The 18,315-nt window shown below is 39.0% G+C and overlaps 1 protein-coding gene across 1 annotated transcript in view; it reads right to left on the reverse strand.

Annotated features, from left to right (window-relative positions):
* The window catches only part of DDX10 (DEAD-box helicase 10), a 199,245-nt gene that overhangs the window by 49,241 nt on the left and 131,689 nt on the right, over positions 1-18,315 (reverse strand). The window contains exon 16 of the mRNA XM_064441237.1: positions 8,605-8,661. Within this exon, the coding sequence (XP_064297307.1) occupies positions 8,605-8,661 (57 nt within the window). The remainder of the gene's footprint in view (positions 1-8,604; positions 8,662-18,315) is intronic.

Genomic DNA, 18,315 nt, shown 5'->3' on the forward strand with positions numbered 1-18,315 from the left:
TGAACAAGATATTTTGGAAGCCAAGAAGAAAAGATACTGTAAATTTACATATAAATTCCAAGCCACATTGAAGTGGCTAGTTATGTTTAAATTGTACACTTGGCACATTTACAAGAGAGCATATTCAAAAATTAAATGCTTACATATTGATGGACAGTGATCATAAAGCAGAGTCTCAGGGCTCTTCCTCTATTTAAGTTTACAGAACATGGTGCTATACAGTTAGCATGAAAACATTCAATCAATGCTGAAATGGAAATCTGCAGCTCAGGTGGGAAGGTCTTTGCCCTTGAATATATGTGTTTGCACTCTGCAATGCACAAGGAGTTATTGTCTGGTTTCTTGCATACCTACTGTTTTTCTAGATACATGTATTGAACTGAAATATGTTGCCTGAATTGATGAAGTGTCTATTCAAATGGAAAAATGTATATAACCTTAACTACTGGGGTTTAATCATTAACCTCAGAAAGACATCTGTGCAAGACTCACAGAGCGCTCATACTGCTTTCCCTGTGCTCCACCATACCACCATATGCAGGGAGGAACCTGATAGTGCAATCCTGCTTCTAATATCCGCAGAGACAGGCAAAGAGGAAAAATTAAGTGGAATGATATACACCTCCTCTGTTCAAAGGAGAGACAGAGCTGAAGCAGCGACTCAAGTAATCACTCAGTTATTTGCTGATCCCCATTCAAAAGCCTGGCTGGAACAGTGCCAAAGCACTCCTTAATTCTAGAACAACCAAATGTTACTCATAACTATACAATCCAAATAAATTATAACAAAACACACAATTCAAGAGGAAGAGAGAAATGCATATATGTTGGCACATACTTATTTCAATTTGCAATCTTGCAATTTTGATAGCCTCAGCCTTTCATAAAAAAAAAACAAAAACAGTCCCATCCCGACCCGTCCCCCAGTCCCCCGCTAAAATATTATTGATTTGGAAATAAACAAAAATGTTTAGTCTTTAACATGTTGAAAGCTCTGAAGCTCAGCAGTGGAAGTCTAAGATGGCTCCAAAGCTCCTGTTCCAATGCTATCAAACTTACGTGGCCATCCTAGAAACAAGAAGCTCCCTAAAGAATAATGAATTAAACAGTGTAATGTTACTAGAGTTTAACTTAGCTGCTGGAGAAATCTCTTCAGTATTGCCCTAGAAATTTAAGAAAATCATCTGCGATCAAGACAATAACCTTTGTGCTCTCTAACATACCAGAAATCCTGTTCCTCTGCTCTTACAAATCCATATTACATCTTTCATCAAAAGCTCCCCTTGAAATGCAACCCCCAAATATAAGAAAACTAACAGAAGTTTAAAGAAAAGACATTTCCTCCATTTACCATAAATCTGAATGCAAACACAAAACAAAGCATAGGATATAGGTATGTCAGGCACTGTAATGAAGATGTATTTGTATTGACCCACTGTGCATCCACCTCATCCCAGCAGACCTTCAGGGAATAAGAGGGCATGTGCAAGGTCCACGGCCCCCCTAATCTGTGCTTCTGCAAGGACTGTGAAGGAACCACCTCAGTGACTGGTAAATCATCAGCTTACTACATGTGGAGCAGCAGACTGTCATCACATACACCACATATGATTAAAAATAACAGTTGTGAATATTATAATCACAAAATTCAACTGCTATGGCTATGGCCAACTAGTTTAAATGGTCAATCTGATAAATATATTTAAAATCCTCAGCGTGCTGGCGGCTGCAATGAAAAGGTTCACAGAAGCGTACATAATTGGCAAATCAATCCATCAGAATCCTTCCTTGTTACTTGTTCAGGGTTATGACACAGAAATATTGGTTTAATCATGCACTTTCTTAATTGCAGCAGGAAAGGCAGGACTTATTACAGCTTTACTTAAAGCAATTTAACTCGTATATTAACTGGAATCATCATGTTATTTTCAAAAAGCAAAATACAGGTAACATTTGCATACAGGCATGTAATACCCATTTTCAAATATTAACTTAAATATTGTAGAATATGCTGATTTTAAAATTACTTCAGAATACAAGTAGTTCAGAATCAGCAATTTCTTTACTTTCCATTTAACAACTTGAACTTGAAATCGTGATTCTGCCTTAAGAAACCTGTTTGAAATCAGTAAATTAGTAGGTTAAAATATTGATATTCCAAATTACTCTGTTTACCCACAGACCTTCTCAAGGAAATTCAAAACAATACAAACACAAACTTGTAATGAATAAATAAATAAAGTTACTTACGGTTTTCGGTATGCATACAGAACACAAGAGTTAACAGACCAGAGCTATTTCTAAACTAAGGTTAATTAAACTGTTTCATGTAAGAAGTTTGGCTTAATAAAAGGGATCTAATTCACATGGTAATTTCAGTTGTAAGCTCCCCACACAAGAGATACTGGAAGATTTTGTAGCTGAACAGAAGTACCATCGCTTCATTTTTTGCTCTTCTTTGTGGTTGCAGAATCAAGAACAATTATTCACGAAGAACAACTATTCATGAAGAACAACTTTAAGTCCTTTGCAACTATCAAGTTGCAATGACAAGATGTAGCCTGTCCTGTGGCTGTATCAGGACTACATAACCCTCTCCTCAGGTCTTCTACAAACAAAAGAAACTCTACAATCTCTACACCTTCCAGACCACCAGAAGGATCTAGCCCTGAAACCCTGCTCCGGCTCCAGAAATTGCAGGGAGCTTAAGCAATGGCTCTTCAACACCATCCATGAGAGGCTCAAGAGAGGTGATCAAGAACCAAAGCACCTTCACCATTAACCATCAGCATGTAGGGTATCCCATGGGACTTTACCAAGAACATTTAGTGATAAACTGATCAAAGGAATTTGGGAACATGTATTCACAGGAGGCACAGACCAAATTCCTCCTTCACTCCTGTAAACCCCTTCCCACGCTGAAATTACTGTTCACAACCACACTGAATTCAGAGCCTCCAGCCTAAACACCAGGTTGTGGGCTAGATCTCACGGAAAAGGTAATTCAAGGCAGAAGCAGAGCTGCCAGGTAAATAGAAGTCAATTCCAGCAACCAGAGGAACAACACATAGTAGATGCAGAATTTTCATCATATTTTAAAGATCATAGTTCTCCCAGTGGATTATTAGCAATAGTTACTCAAGAGATCTATCTGACTCTGTCCCTTTCTTGTTTGAATTTTGCCACATGGCACAAATATTTTTTGAGCTACATTCAGCAAGCATATTTCAAATCCCATGGAGGGTACTGGAGATTGAAAGGAAATGGTGCTTTTTAAGTATTTTTCTGGTTAAAATCTCAACAGAGCATGGCACAAGGTGCAGAAAACAGAATGCTATATTGAGGATTACACCTTGCAGTGATACAGGCAGATACCAATGCCTGAATCTCTTGTATCTTTAAGTATGTGCCTCCTGCTCACCCAGGTGTATTTTGTATCTGTGCTCACATAAACCCCTTCATGACAGAGTAGAAAGATTCCTAACTTCACTGTGACTCCGTGAAAATCTTAAATTATATATATAAGTATATCAAGTATATATTTTGTAAAATATGTAAAATCCCATACACAAGTGCTAATTCCTCTGGGAACAACAAAATATGTTGGGGAGAGGGCATGGGAGAAAGCACACGAGAAAAGTTAAAGCATATTTCTTATCCTATTGTTGCTGTTGATCTTTTAATGCTTTACAATTATTCAGCAAGAATTCATTCCTATTAAAAAGTGCCCTGACAACCAAGTGCTTGGATCTCTCTCAGAAAAGGTCAGTTTTCCAGACTGATAACAATCCCCATCCTCAACTTTATTCCACTGATTTGTCCTCTTCAATCTTTTCTAAAACAGAAAAAAAACCCTCACTAAGGAATATGTGTTCAAGCTGGATTTCCCTAGGTTTTCAGCAGGCTACATTTTTCTTATGGACCTTGGGTGAACAGCCTCTAGTCTGCTAGCCAGCCCTTTTTCAGGTTTTTCTGGTTTGCTTTAGACAGCAGCATGGTGTGCCTGCTATCGGATTGCCAGTGGCTGAATTGATGCACCAAACCAGCACGATTGAGCAAGTTTTACCTCTGGCACTGCTTATAGATGCTGTCCAAACTATTTCTAGCAGATACTTATGCCTTCTTTTTAGGGGCTAGTTATCAGTTCTTGCACGATGTTGGGAGTCGATAGCTGAGGATCACAAAGCACGTCAGTGCTGGGCAGGAAACAGCACCTTCTCCTGACTCCAGCCCTGCTCCCCTCCCTTGACCCCCAGACCTGTTCAGCTGTTCCTGGAAAATGCCTTTCCTACAAAAATAATTTTCTTTAAAAGAAACCAAATCTTTCTCGCTTCGTAATTCTTAACACATCAATATTGCTCTAAGGCATCAGGATAGCAAAACACTAAACTCACTAAAGGAGAAATACAGCCCTGTTTAGCTTCATTACAGCTAACAGTTTCTTGCAGAGCATGGACCTTTTAACACTGTTTGAAACCTAAAATAAAAGTCTTTTATGTGTACTAAGAAATCAGTATGTGAAAGATTACTAGAATTAAAAGGCCAAAGTCAAGACCAGAGCACCACATGGTGCAGGGACATCCTGTTTTGAGAGCAGGGGCTGGCTTCACCAAGTTACACCCAGCTGACCATGTTGTTGCTGCTTCTGCACAGTGCTTTACTTCTTGGTCAAAGGACAACACGATTGCCTAATTTCCTCTAGACCATCTTCAAGCAAACAGTATCAAAATTTGTTTGTCTGCTTGAGGAATGCAATTTTATCAATACTGAGTGAGGACAAAATATTTGGTTTTTTCATCTTAAAGCACTGCATTTGTACATATCTCATCAAATTCTCTTAAACTGGGAGACAATTAAACATCTGATGATAAAAAAATCCTCCCAAAACTAACTTTCCAGTTTTTCTTCAATATGCGTATAAGAGAAAACTTCCTTTATCCGTTTTCACCACCTTTTGTACTCAAATTTATTTAATGGTCATAAATTCCAAGAAATACTTTCTCCAAAGCATCCTTTAAGAGCCCTCACTTCTTACTCAGTTTTTTTATCACATGGGGATTATTCCAAGGCGGAGTCAATAATACCGCAGCTACCTACTCATCTAATCCCCTGCTAAAGCACGTTCAGCAAAGCGTGCCAGAATTCGGTTGTTCAATTCCAGTTGGAGGGAGCCTGCCCTGTCCCAGCGCCGCGAAGGTGGAGCAAAACCCTCCCTGCAATTGCTCCTGTGACACCAGAAGAAAAAGCAGGAGGCCCATCTCTCCTCTGATCTTTCCTTCTTATTGGTGTACAGACAAAAAATACACTCATGCAATGCATTAAAACTTTGAAAAAAAATAAAAACAAACAAACAACTTAAAATGGAGATTCTCCCGAAAACAATATGGGGTTATAAAACTGAAGGAAAGCTGTTACTAAAAAGGGTAGGCCATGAGTCAAAATATTATAGGTAAATAAAAAATGTCAAGAAGTCGAAATTCCTGGCACAGGAAAGGGCTGAACATGTACAGGATAGAGAAATCCTAAAACTAGAAGTATCACAATCCAAGAATCTAAGATTAAATTAAGACTAAGAATAAATCCCGCAACTGTATGGTTTAAAGGGTAAAAATAAATAAACTGTAGACCATAAAGTTTTAGTTCCAAATGAATTCCCTTTTCATTTTGGAAAAAAACCAGCATACATTAAGAATAACATGCCAGGCCCTGAGCAGTCAGCAACAGGGCACAGCCAACAACAGGACAAGAATTATACTAAAGCAGAGATGCAAAAGTCATAATTGATTAATTATTATTTAATGTTTAGAACGGGAAAGTAAATTGCAATTTTGGTCATGTCAGACCCTTTGGGTTGTGTACAAGTGAAAGATAATAAGTAATACTCTATAACCTAAGGAGTTTATAATGCAAGAGATGCAGTTACTAAAACAAACAAGGGGAATAAACTGGGCAGATGTGGAACAACAAATTATGACCACAGCTGCTTTGAAGTGACTGGCTGCTGATAAATGTTCATCTAGCCCTTTTCTCCAGCTGCCAAACTGCATTAATATAGTTAAAAATATGTTTTCCACTTTTTTGGTTCTCCTTATTGCTTTCTCTTTCAAGAAAACTCTATTAATTGCCAAAGGAGTTGTGTACGGCAGTGTAAGTGGGTCACAAGTCTTATGAGGAGTGGGTGAAGGAGCTGGGGTGGTTTAGTCTGGAGAAGAGGAGGCTGAGGGGAGACCTTATCGCTCTTTACAACTACCTGAAAGGAGGTTGTAAGCAAGGCGGGGCTTGGACTCTTCTCCCTAGTAACAAGAGATAGGACAAGAGGAAACGGCCTCAAGCTGCACCGGGGGAAGCTAGGTTGGACATTAGGAAAAAATTCTTCACCGAAAGGGTTGCCAAACATTGGAACAGGCTGTCCAGGGAGGTGGTTGAGTCTCCATCCCTGGAGGTATTTAACAGAAGGGTAGATGTGGTGCTTGAGGATACGGTTTAGTGGTGGACTTGGCAGCGATAGGTTAGCGGTTGGACTTGATGACCTTAACAGTCTTTTCCAACCTTAACAATTCTATGATTCTGAAAGCGCTAGTGAAAATGCAAATGTTTTTGAACTTCCTGATTTAAGCAGCATGTATTTTCTAAACTAGTTTCTGTTTCAGTAGTTTCTGTTTTTTACTCTTTTCTTCTTTTTTTCCCCCTGGGTGTCTCCTAGGAGCTGCTTGAGTCATATCCCACATGGACTATGGAAAGCTTCAGCTACTGTGGCTCTAATATTCTGTAAAGCAGGGAGTGTTCTTAATTAATTCCTCACACACCCAACAGATGCAAGCTACCACCTTTATCACCGTCTACTGCTCCCTTCCACTTCCAGGCGTGAACGACCCAGCTCCAAGCTGGCAGCCTTTGCCAGTGGAAGCATTTTCTTTTCAAATGAGCTCCACTGAAAAAGACAGGACTTGGCTGCACACAGTTCTGGCAAAAATAGCCACTTAACAAGTGAAAAAGCCCAACAGTTTTCATCAAGCAGACGTGTCAGCTCCTGAGGCTTGCACCTTCTTGCAGAGAGTGAGCTGAGCACTTCAGGAACAAAATTAAGTCAAAGTAATAGCAGGTTTGCACAGTTGGTACTCTCACAGAAAGTATATGCCAATCTTACACTAGACCAGGACTAGTACATCAGCTTTCCAAGTGCAAGTGTTGTACAGAAGAGACTCAGAGGTGCATCAAACTGTGACTTTCTCTTATGCAGTTTTGGGTGTGAGGCTCCACATTAACCCTGTACTGCACCCACGGACAGATACACACACCCCATGGACAGATCAATCCTCAACAGAGATCAACTTCAGTCATTTTCTAACAGGACAGAGATTCATTTGCTTGGCAAAGAAAGGATAGGAGAAGCACATCAGCAAGCAGATCCTTTTGAAAGGAATGGGTTTGTTTCTCCAGCTGCTGAATAAAATGACATTGGGTATTTTTTTTATTCCTTAAAAAGAGGCAAAATTAACAAGCAGCAGTTATGAATGCGATACAGCCTGATTTGATCAATGTTTTCTCCCTCTATTAAGATGTTTGTTAATCATTCATTCTGTAATTTTCCTAAAATGCTTGCTCAGTACATTAAAAAGTATGCATCTCTATACATTCAATTACATGCAGAAAATTTCAATTGCTTGATTGGGGAGTCACGATGCCAACAGCTCTCATAGCTTGCCATCTCTGAAGACAGAATTGTACTTAATACTTAGTATAACTAGGCTTTTTATCTTAAACTGTAATTACTTTCCACTTCAGAACTACAGAATGAAGCATCTTCCTATACTTAAGCCGCCCAGCACACGTCCAGCTTGCAAAAATCAGACACAGAACATTATTGATTTTCTCAAGGGAGTAAGATATTTGCTAACTGCCAAGAATAAACCATAACTGTTCATGTGTAGCATAAGGAGATACAGTGTGAGAAATTACATACATTACTCTGTCCACATTCTGGAAAATCATTGCAGCTGAATGAAATCTCAGTTTATCACAAACCAAGCAATACGAAAAACTAGAACAGCCTCTAGGAAATTAGTAACATATAAAGAAAAGGCTAGCAAAGGTTTTATTTGTGGGTCTAACAAGGGGAAGGAGTAAACTTCAATGTAAATGCTTGCTGTTTAAAGAAAAGGTTCAACTGAAGCAGGTTTAAATTAGATTTGTCAAAAAAACCAAAAGGCATCTTACTGCTTGCAAGTTATAAATATGACCAAGTATTCAGAAAAAAAAAAAAAACACAACAAAAAAACCAAAAAACAAAAAGGCACCAGCACTGCAGCTGAAATTGCAACTCACTTGATATACAGAATAAAGAGGCTGCAATTCCAAAAGGCTCCCGTATTTTTTATATATTTATACACACACAGACAGATTGATGCTTTCTCAGAATTCTTCCACAGCAAGACATCATAACCACATCACAGCAAGGGAGTAAGAAAAGGCAAGCAAACAGAAAATGCCTTTAAAGAGTCATTAATCACAACATTGTTATTAAAGAAAGGAATGAAGTAATTTTAAAAAAAAACATTTCAAACCCACGATCAGTAGCTTGATGAAAACAACAGAAATCCTTACCTGCGTGCTCTTATTCCTGGCTTCTCTCCTTGCTGCTTTTTCTTTTAGCCTTTTCTCCTAAAACAAACAAGATGCACAGTTTTATAGCAAACTCCTGGGTCTTTTTTCTTTTAATATTTTAAGATGAAAGTTGAGCTACTAGATATTTTTAATGCACACACATGCTATACTGGTGCTATCTGATCTAGATTTAGATCTTATTCATTCTTCTTGCTCTTAAAGGAAATAAAATTACAAGAATGATTCAAACTCACATTTTATCTTCACAGAGACTTGTTACTTTTAAAGGAATGATGCAGTTAAGTATTTGGACAAAGTCAGTATTTGTCTCTAAAACAGGGTAGTTAAAATGGCACCAAGAGATCCAACTTCTCTTATTTCTTGGTGGCTTAATATGGAATCCAATCCATTTAACAAACTAAAATTATAATTTTCCTAACTCCAGAATTGCTAAAGCAACTGGGGAATGAAAGCTAAAATGTGTTCTCCCTAGCTTTTGTACCTCCATTAGTAACACTGTACAATTGCATTTGTTTAGTAATTGCGTCAATTCAGAATCCATAACTAAGTTCCCTCCACCAAAGGGATTCTGCTATGGGAAAATGAGCAAAACACAATGATAAAATTCATTCAAAGCTGCTTGCCAGATTCCTGAGCATAGAAAAGTGGCCAAGATATTTAATTCAATTGACATTTATTACTGGGGGGTTTTTTGTTGATCTTATTGGGATAGGTTTATTTTTAAATCAATTGAAGGATTATCTCTAATTCAGACTCTGTCAGGTCCTTGCAACTGAACATCCTTTAAATTATCTATTTTATGAGGCAGTGTGTTTGAGTGCAGACTTGGGAAAAGGAGAACACAGCCACCGAGATTTTCAAAATTGGTGTCTATATTCAGTTTCTTTTGAGCCATTTGTCTGATATGTGCCATTTTCTACTCTCCCAATCGCCCAGACTAAAAAAAGTGTTTGCTTACTTTCAAACTTTATGAGTAAGCCAACCTCTTCTCTCTAAATCAAAACTAAACAGATAGAGTCCATCCCCCACCCACAAGACAGGGACAAAACTGCATGAAGTTTGTGTCTCTCTGCTTTATACAGTTCTCCAATGCTGTGTGCAAACCTGTCTGGTACAAATACCTCAATATACTCGGAGCTACATGCCTGGGCATTCAATGCATGCTATGAAAGAAAACAAAAACCCCACCACTGTAGACAGATAAAACAGAGCTGCCTTCTTCAGGTTTGTAAGAAAAAACATTAAAAATAATAACTACATGTAAGGCCACAATGGCATCATATGGGGCAAAAGAAACCACCAGCCCTAAGCACTGTCTGGTACAGATGCAGGCAATCTGCTCTCCAACAAACTAGACCTAAGCATCATAGCTCATAGTCATAGCATGGTCATCCATATTATGATTGCATCTCTTCCAAGTCAAATTTTTATTAATTTCTGATAATTTTTACCTAATGCTTTTCTAATGATTTTACTTAAGCTTTTCCATTTTCACCATTTCAAATGGTTTAGTTGTGCGTTCTTTACTCTTAGGGGTCAGCATGGGGGTTCTCTCATTTTTCTGCTGAAACTGTGACCCTTTTCAAACTTTACCACTGAAAAAGTGAAAGAGAACAGAGCTAGGAAGTAACACACCAGATATTACAAAGCAGGATAAAGCAGCTTTTAAATTGGGTAGTCCAGAAAATTTTAGATAGAAAAATTCTATGGTATATGAAAAGACAGTGTCTTAACTACAGCCACAGGCTTAAGCCAATAAAGCAGCAGTCAAAGTTCCTGCTCAAGGGATTTACAACAGAGCACTGAAAAGACAGCTATGAAAGCAGGAGATTGACATAATGCCACAGAAGAGGAGTTTGCCAGACAGCATAATAGTCGTAAGTCTCTAAAGAACGGCAAAGACACAAAAAGATTCTGAAGTTAATAGGTGCAGAGACTGAAACCAGGAGTACAAAAGGAAAAACAAGACAGAGCAGCAATCAACAGGAGATGCCATCAACACTTTTTTCTTCTTCTTTTTTTTTTTTTTTTTTTTTTTGAGGAAGAGAGGGGGTTGGTTCCTTGTCAAAGAAAAACAAAAGCAGATTTTGCACAGGGTCTATCTATGTTGGCACTGAATTGGAGGTAGGAGTACATTTCAAAAGCCAATGTCCTAATCAGACCCGCTTCTGCTGTGTTTCACACTACAAGGCAGTCTTCAAGAGCACAGCTAATTACCCTCCAACCAACATTGGGCATTCACAGGGTGACAGGACTGTTTTGACTGGGAGGAACATCAGCGGGTCTCTGGTCCAACCTCCTGTCACAGCAGGGTCAGCTCAGAGGTCAGGCCAGGCAATGCAGGGCCTCATCCAGCTGGTCAAAATCCGAAGGTTGGAGACTGCACAACATCTCTGTGCAACCTGTGCAACTGCCTGACTGTCCTCACAGAAAGTCTCCCTTACATCCAGGCTGAACCTCTTGTTTTAATTTAGGGCCATCATCTCTTGCCCTCTTGGTCTGCACTGCTGTGAAGAACCTGGCTCCATCTCTGTCTCCTCCATGACCTCTCTCTGTAGGCATTGGGGGCTGCTGTCAGGTCCCCCAGTAGCTCTCTCTGCTCCAGGCTGAACAAGCCCAGCTTCGGCCAGCCTCTCCTCACAGGACCACCATCTCAGGGACCTCACTTGAACTCACTTGAGTTTGCAGTGCCCTCCCGTACACCTGGTGGTGTGTAGGATGTCATGAATACTGAGCAGAGGAATTACTTCCCTCAAAGTGATTCAGTTCAAAGCAGTAGATACGAGCTAATACAGTGTAACCCACCACCCCACACAGCATGCAATCTGGTTCTTACCTGCAATCTTGCTCTTACTGGGCTATTTCACCGGCTAATGCAGAAATAGCCATCAGGCTTTAACTTAGGCTTCAATTCCAGAAAACAATCCTATTAAGGCACTGCTTAAATTAATACACAGCTTCAAGCACGTGCGTAAGTGCATACAGTGTGCTGAGCAAATGCTTAAATACTTCTCCCCAGTCAGGACCTCATTTCCCACCACCCAGGGGGCAATTGTATAGTCTGCTGTGCCAAGGTAATAGTAATATCCCCACATAATAAAGACACCCTTTTATATGACTGCATGAAACCCAGAAATTAACTACCTTGCCTTAGGTTACAAAGAAATGCTACAGCACAGCCAGAAACACAGAATTCCAAAGACTCAGATGAGTATTTTAACTACAGTGTCATTCATGTTGCTACTGCTAGGAAGAAATACGGGTCCACGCAGAACACACATGGACAACATACTGTAAGACAGCTGTAAAAAGTAATCAAATGAAGCAAAGTTGAACCAGTCAAACAGTTGGATGTTGATTTATTTAATGTGAATAGATACTGTTCATCTATGGATAAGCCTGTAACTATTTGTAACTACTAAGCCACCCCAACATTATTTTTCACACATGGGGAAAAATAACAGAAAGTCTGGATTTTCCTGGAATACCTAAAGTGTAACACAACAAGAAGGCCAGATTTTATTACTGTTCTATGAAACTATAAATCATTAAGTGTAAAAACAGCACATAATTTAGAGATGAAAAATCCAGTGTACTAGTGCAGGAAAACAGAAGATTATGTTTCAAGGTATGAATACGTAATTATATGTTACTGGCTGACACTGTTATAGCATAACTTCATAACACAGCAACATGAGGCTGTCAGATAAAGCTCTAAAACATCACAATCTGATTAAATACTCTTTTATCTACAATGGTGAAGTTAAGCATCCATATTTTGTTCTGCATTTTTATTGAATAGCTCTCCTTTGCACCCATATAGCATCATCTTCACAGCTGAAAGATCTAGTCATGTCCTTTCCAGACTATCAACACTAAGTATGAGGAAGAAGTTTAACTAAAAAACACTGCAATAATTCGTTGTAGCTTGAATTCTGAGGAAGTGCTTCAAGCCCCTTTAGACCTAAACCAAGCAATCTCACCTTAAAAGCAGTAGCCAGAACATTCATTTATCATCTTAGGTCAGCAACATGGTGTATGCAGGTTTTGAACAGTGGCTAAATGCAGATTGTCTACATGTCATCTGAGGACCAGTTTGGCAAGAACCACAGGTTCATGAACTTATGAAACAGGACAGGTGATGGGATCAGTGTGCCTGACTAGCACAAGAGACTCTAGGACTGAATCACTGAATGAAGAGACTGCAGTGGTCATATCCTTGTTTAGAAGGATGTTTTATCTAGATTTTAAAACATTTCACTGAAGGACAGTACATAACAATCTTGTAAAACTAGCTTCTGTTACTAGTTACTGCTGTTACTAGTCTGAGCCTACTTATCTTTGACTTATAAACCCTGTCTAAACTGTCTAACTAGTTTCTTGACCACTATAAAAGTTTAGGTCCTTATGTAGATACATGCTGATCATGCTTCCTCTTAACTTTCCCATTTGCAAAGTGAAGAAAATCAATTCCAGGTATCCTCCAGCAGGTAAGTCTACTTCCCTAAATACTTCAGGAACAGACATATCTGAGATCTCACCGTCTCCCCAACCCTACCTGTCACTTCTGTTTGTATATTCAATAATTCTACCAGCCCTTTTGATTCTGTCAGAAAAATCCCACTGCAATAGATCACGTTGACCTGATCAACCACCACATCATCCAAATCTTTTGCAAGGTCTATCTAAGGGAAGAGCTCTCAGTCCCAAAAATCTATTTTAAATTCCTTCTTCCTAGAAGTTTGTATTTCTGCCCATATTAGAACACACCTTACTTTGTTTGAGCCCAACTTAGCAAGAAAGCTTTCCTCCATGTCACTAAAAAAAATCTTGTTATAACACACTTCCCATGGAACAAATCCCACCGGCCCACTACAAACATCTACTTAATCATAAGCCACTGGTTTGGGATATTCTGGTTACTGAGATTTTGGTCCACTTAATTTATGCCATGTTTACTTATTAATCAAAACACTTAAGTGAAAAGCCTTGCAGAAATTTCAGTGTGTTCTATAGATGTATTTACAAACCAGATTCTACTCTGATAAAAACTACACGCCTGCTTCCCACAAAACCACACTGGTTAGCATTATGTCCCTTTCATTCAGTTCTTCATTAAGAGAGCCTTGTGCCAGTCATTCTATTACTCTGGTGTGGACTAACAGCAGGCTGAGTTACCAGCTTATTTTCCTCAAAAGCATTTGCACGGTAGTTCTCAAAATCCTCCAGAACTCTCCCACTGTTTCAAAACCCTTTAAAAACCAACATTAATGGTATTATGCAGCCCAGAGACCTTCTTGATCAGCTTTTTAAAATTTCCTGCAAATCATCTTTTTTCCTCCCCAGTTACACATCTACTTAACAAGGATGTTTAATAACCTCAATTATCACAGGGATGAAAGATTTTAGTCATCATCACATAATACGGCTAAATCATTTGGCTTTCAAATAAACAAAAATTAGTTATGGTTACTGAACCTTTCTGCCTTTCCTGCACTAGAACAAACAACAGAACCAGCTCTGCCTAACAAGGAGCCAAAGCCATAGATAAAGCTGCTTCTAATATACGGAAAAGCTACTCACTGTTCTTAACTCTGAAGTTAAGAATCTGACACTGGCTTCTTTTCACACTCATATTTCCTTCTTCTTCCACTGTTCAGTTTTAAATAAAAAACTCATACCCGTTTTACTTCTCCCTCAAGATTCCAACACAATTATTAAAAAGAAATATTCTAATATTTACATTCCATGTTCTCAAGTTGAGGCAAAAAAAAAAAAAAGAATAGTAGCATGGCAGCACTCACTAGTTGGTGAGGTTAGGAATACCTGAAAGATGCATATATAAATAGTTTAAAAGCCAAGGTTTTATTTACAGAAAAAGAAAATCCAGCAATTTTGAAAGCTGGAAGTTCTTCCCTGCTGCCCCTCCCATCCCCACCCCCACCCCTGAAATCCCCTCTTCCTTTGACTCTTTTCTTTCCACAGTAAAACGTTCATTTTACTTTGCCCAGGGGGCTAACTGCGATATTAAAAAAAAAAAAAAAAAAGGTTTATTGCCATGTATTATTAATGGCTTTGTTTCATATTGTAATTTTTCTTTCAGCCTTTCAATTTGTAAACAGCTTGTACAACAAAAGCCTCCTTTCCTTCTCTTAAAGAATTCGTACATAGGTCCTAACTGCTTAGATTTAGATTAAATAAATTCCTTTAGTTGGTGATACACCGCAGTTTTACCAGCCTAAAATTTCACTGACCTCTTCTATTTGCTTACCTAAAGGCAAGAAATCGTTTCACTCAATACAACCAACGCATATTATGGCACGTTTAGCCCTGAGAACATTAAAAAAAGCCTATGGCAACCCTCTTTCCTGTAAAAATTTCAGATTCATCTGAGTCATCTGAAGTCTTTTAATTTAAATGCTCAAGAACTCCTGCAGGCTTTGACCAAAGATTTTAATGCTGTGTTTTAATGCTGTGTTAATACTGATGCCATAATTTGGAGCTACCAACCTATTCTATTTAACAGCTGACGTAATGGTACCACACAACAGTTCTTAGAGGTGGCCAAGGTTTGGAACAAATCACTCTCTTGCCTGGAAAAATCTGGCTGTTATTTACAAATACATTTTAGTTGATACCAGTACCTGCTATCATTTCTCAGTATTTTACTATCTCTTGTTATTTCAGTGGGACATAGTTAGGGACTGTCAGCTGTGCTGCAGGAGATACACACCCAGCTGTTCAAAAATGCATAGCATCTCTTATATACTGGCATGGTCATATTCAAGAGCTGGGTTCCACCCAAATTTTAAAGCACAAATGTGCTGTGAAAAGCGACTTAATAAATGGCACTGTGGTATCCCACGTTTGTCTTGTCTCAGATTTCACACCAAGTTTATGCTGCTTACACACAAAATACGTTTCTAACTGCTCAGCCTGCGAGCAACTTGGTATCTGAAAATCCACCTCTGATAAGTAACAGCACCAGCCCATAAAGCAAGATTACTAACTTCCAGCTACACAATCAGCACACGCATGAGCCAGCACAAAATTAAAATGTGCCCTTTTCCATGGTGGTTTGCTCTACACAGGTGGATGGAAGACAAACTGCAAATAGGGAGAACTATTTATTAATTACTTTAAAATAAACAGAATAAGGGAGGACTGAATACACATTGAAAAAGAAAATTCTGTTTCAGCAGTCACTTTTTGGCCATTGCTACATTTTATATTGCTATATAGTTTAATATTTGTCTTGTTATAGAGATTAGCAAATCATCTAAATGCAAGCAATGCTTCAACCACCAAAACAAACAAAAGTTCCCAACTGAAAGATAAAATTGAATCAACTTATTAGTATTTCTTAGAATACTTTTTTTTTTAAACAAAAAAAAAATCTGGAAATTACGTACAAAATTGGTTACTATTCAACAAATCTTAATCTCTTCTGGGGAAAAAAGCAAAAGCTTCTTGATTTTTTTGTGTTTGTTTTGTTTTTTTAATTTCAACATTTTAAACTAAATGTTTATATTAAATAATTTTATATTAAATAATCTCTTCAAGCAACAAACTCTATCAAGCAACAAACTATATAAAGAGCTCACGTTAGAGCAGATGTTTACTTTATAGGCAGGGAAACTGAAACACACGGGTCTAGTATGACTATTGGGCACAACAGAGGAAAACTGTGGCCAAGAAGGCCAACAGCATCCTGGCTTGTATCAGGAATAGTGTGGCCAGCAGGAGCAGGGAGGTGATCGTGCCCCTGTACTTGGCCCTGGTGAGGCCACACCTCCAATATTGTGTGCAGTTTTGGGACCCTCAGTACAAAAGGGACACTGAGTTGCTGGAGTGTGTCCAGAGAAGGGCAACGAAGCTGGTGAAAGGTCTAGAGAGCAAGTGTTACGAGGAGCGGCTGAGAGAACTGGGGTTGTTTAGCCTGGAGAAGAGGAGGCTGAGGGGAGACCTTATCACTCTCTACAACTACCTGAAAGGAGGTTGTAGTGAGGTGGGTGTTGGTCTCTTCTCCCAAGTTACTAGCAATAGAATGAGAGGAAATGGCTTCAAGCTGCGTCAGGGGAGGTTTAGATTGGATATTAGGGAAAATTTCTTCACTGAAAGAGTGGTCAGGCATTGGAACAGGCTGCCCAGAGAGGTGGTGGAGTCACCATCCCCGGTGGTATTTAAAAGATGTGTAGATGTGGCACTTCAGGGCATGGTTTAGGAGACATGGTAGTGTTGAGCTGACGGTTGGACTTCATGATCCTAGAGGTCTTTTCCAACCTTAATGATTCTATGAACACAGGAAACCAGCTGACAAAAAGGAAAATTATTCCTTTTTCATTTAACATCTGAACACACTAAACATGCTTTAAGGATAGAAATTTTTAAAGAAGTTGGTAAGTAGGCCATCTGGTTTAAACATATGTATGTTTAATATATATATTGTTGCCAAAATGATTTAGGATGTTTATTGACCGAAGAGGAAAGGCAGACAAGGCAGGACACATGGATATATACAGTTTGTTTCTGGGAAAGAGACTTCCCAAAAGAAAGGATGTTAAATCATAGTAATTAGAATACAGAGACAGTCTAGTAACCATGTTTTTTGTGTGCAAATGGCATCTGAGCCAGATTCTGAACTGACAGGAATCAAAAGGATTCTTTCAAATAAATTCACAGACCCTTCCATCCCACCCTGTATATACATACACAAGCACACAGAGTGAGGTAAAGGCAACCCTAGTTCAACTTAAAATACATTTTCAACAGAATTACATCAGGAATTAAGTTAGTTGACAGTGTTTAATAGTAACATTTAAAACTGTAAAGTAAAATATTAATGGAAAAGTCAATGGGAGTTGCACTGTAAAACACTATAGTATTTTCCAGAGAAAAGCAGAGGAAAAAAGCTGATGAAGGTGCACTTGATCTTATTCTGTGGCTTCTTTTGGTTTTGAAGAGATGATACCATTTAAGAGCAGGAATTCGTAATCTAGACAGGTCACAGACTCTTGAACTGCCATAATGCAGCTGCTCTTAAACCAGCCCTCATACACCAGATCTGAGAGAATGCAGAAAACCCCCACAGCTATCTGTGCCTGTCATGCATACGCAAGCCCCCAGCAGTACCCAGGTCCTCAGCAAAAGGAGGGTTCAACTCCCATCAGAAGCTGCTGGGTTGCCTCAAAGACCCATGAAAGGTAGAGGTCAGCACTTTGGGCAGTTGTGCCGTTACATCCTCCAGCAGGACAAATGGCCTGGCACTGGAAGTTCTTCTCCTTTCAGCCCTAATGCTGCAACTCCACCTGAGCTGAAGTTAAATTAAGCCTATGCTACTTTTGCCACCACCCACCTTCCAGCTGCATCTTCCTGACATTCACCTGATTAGGGTGTACACAAACATCCTATTCACAGTTACTTCATCTTCTTACTTTCCACATCAATAAGATGAGACCAAGATCTCTGATTTTGCTGGAGAACTCTTAGAAAACATTCAAGGGCACTTCAAGCTTTAAGTGTAGCCCATCCAGCTGCTGAAGTGATAAAAAAGCAAACAATGAGCAAGCCCTTGCCTCTGCCAGAAGCATAGGGAGGCAGGACAGATGCTGCTGTTAAGACTGAAAAGGGATGTCTGTCAACTCACTTGTCAGTGTCCATTCCCCTTATCTTAATAGCTCTGCACTCAGA

This window comes from Phalacrocorax carbo, chromosome 1, assembly GCF_963921805.1.
Source record: "Phalacrocorax carbo chromosome 1, bPhaCar2.1, whole genome shotgun sequence".
NCBI lineage: Eukaryota > Metazoa > Chordata > Aves > Suliformes > Phalacrocoracidae > Phalacrocorax > Phalacrocorax carbo.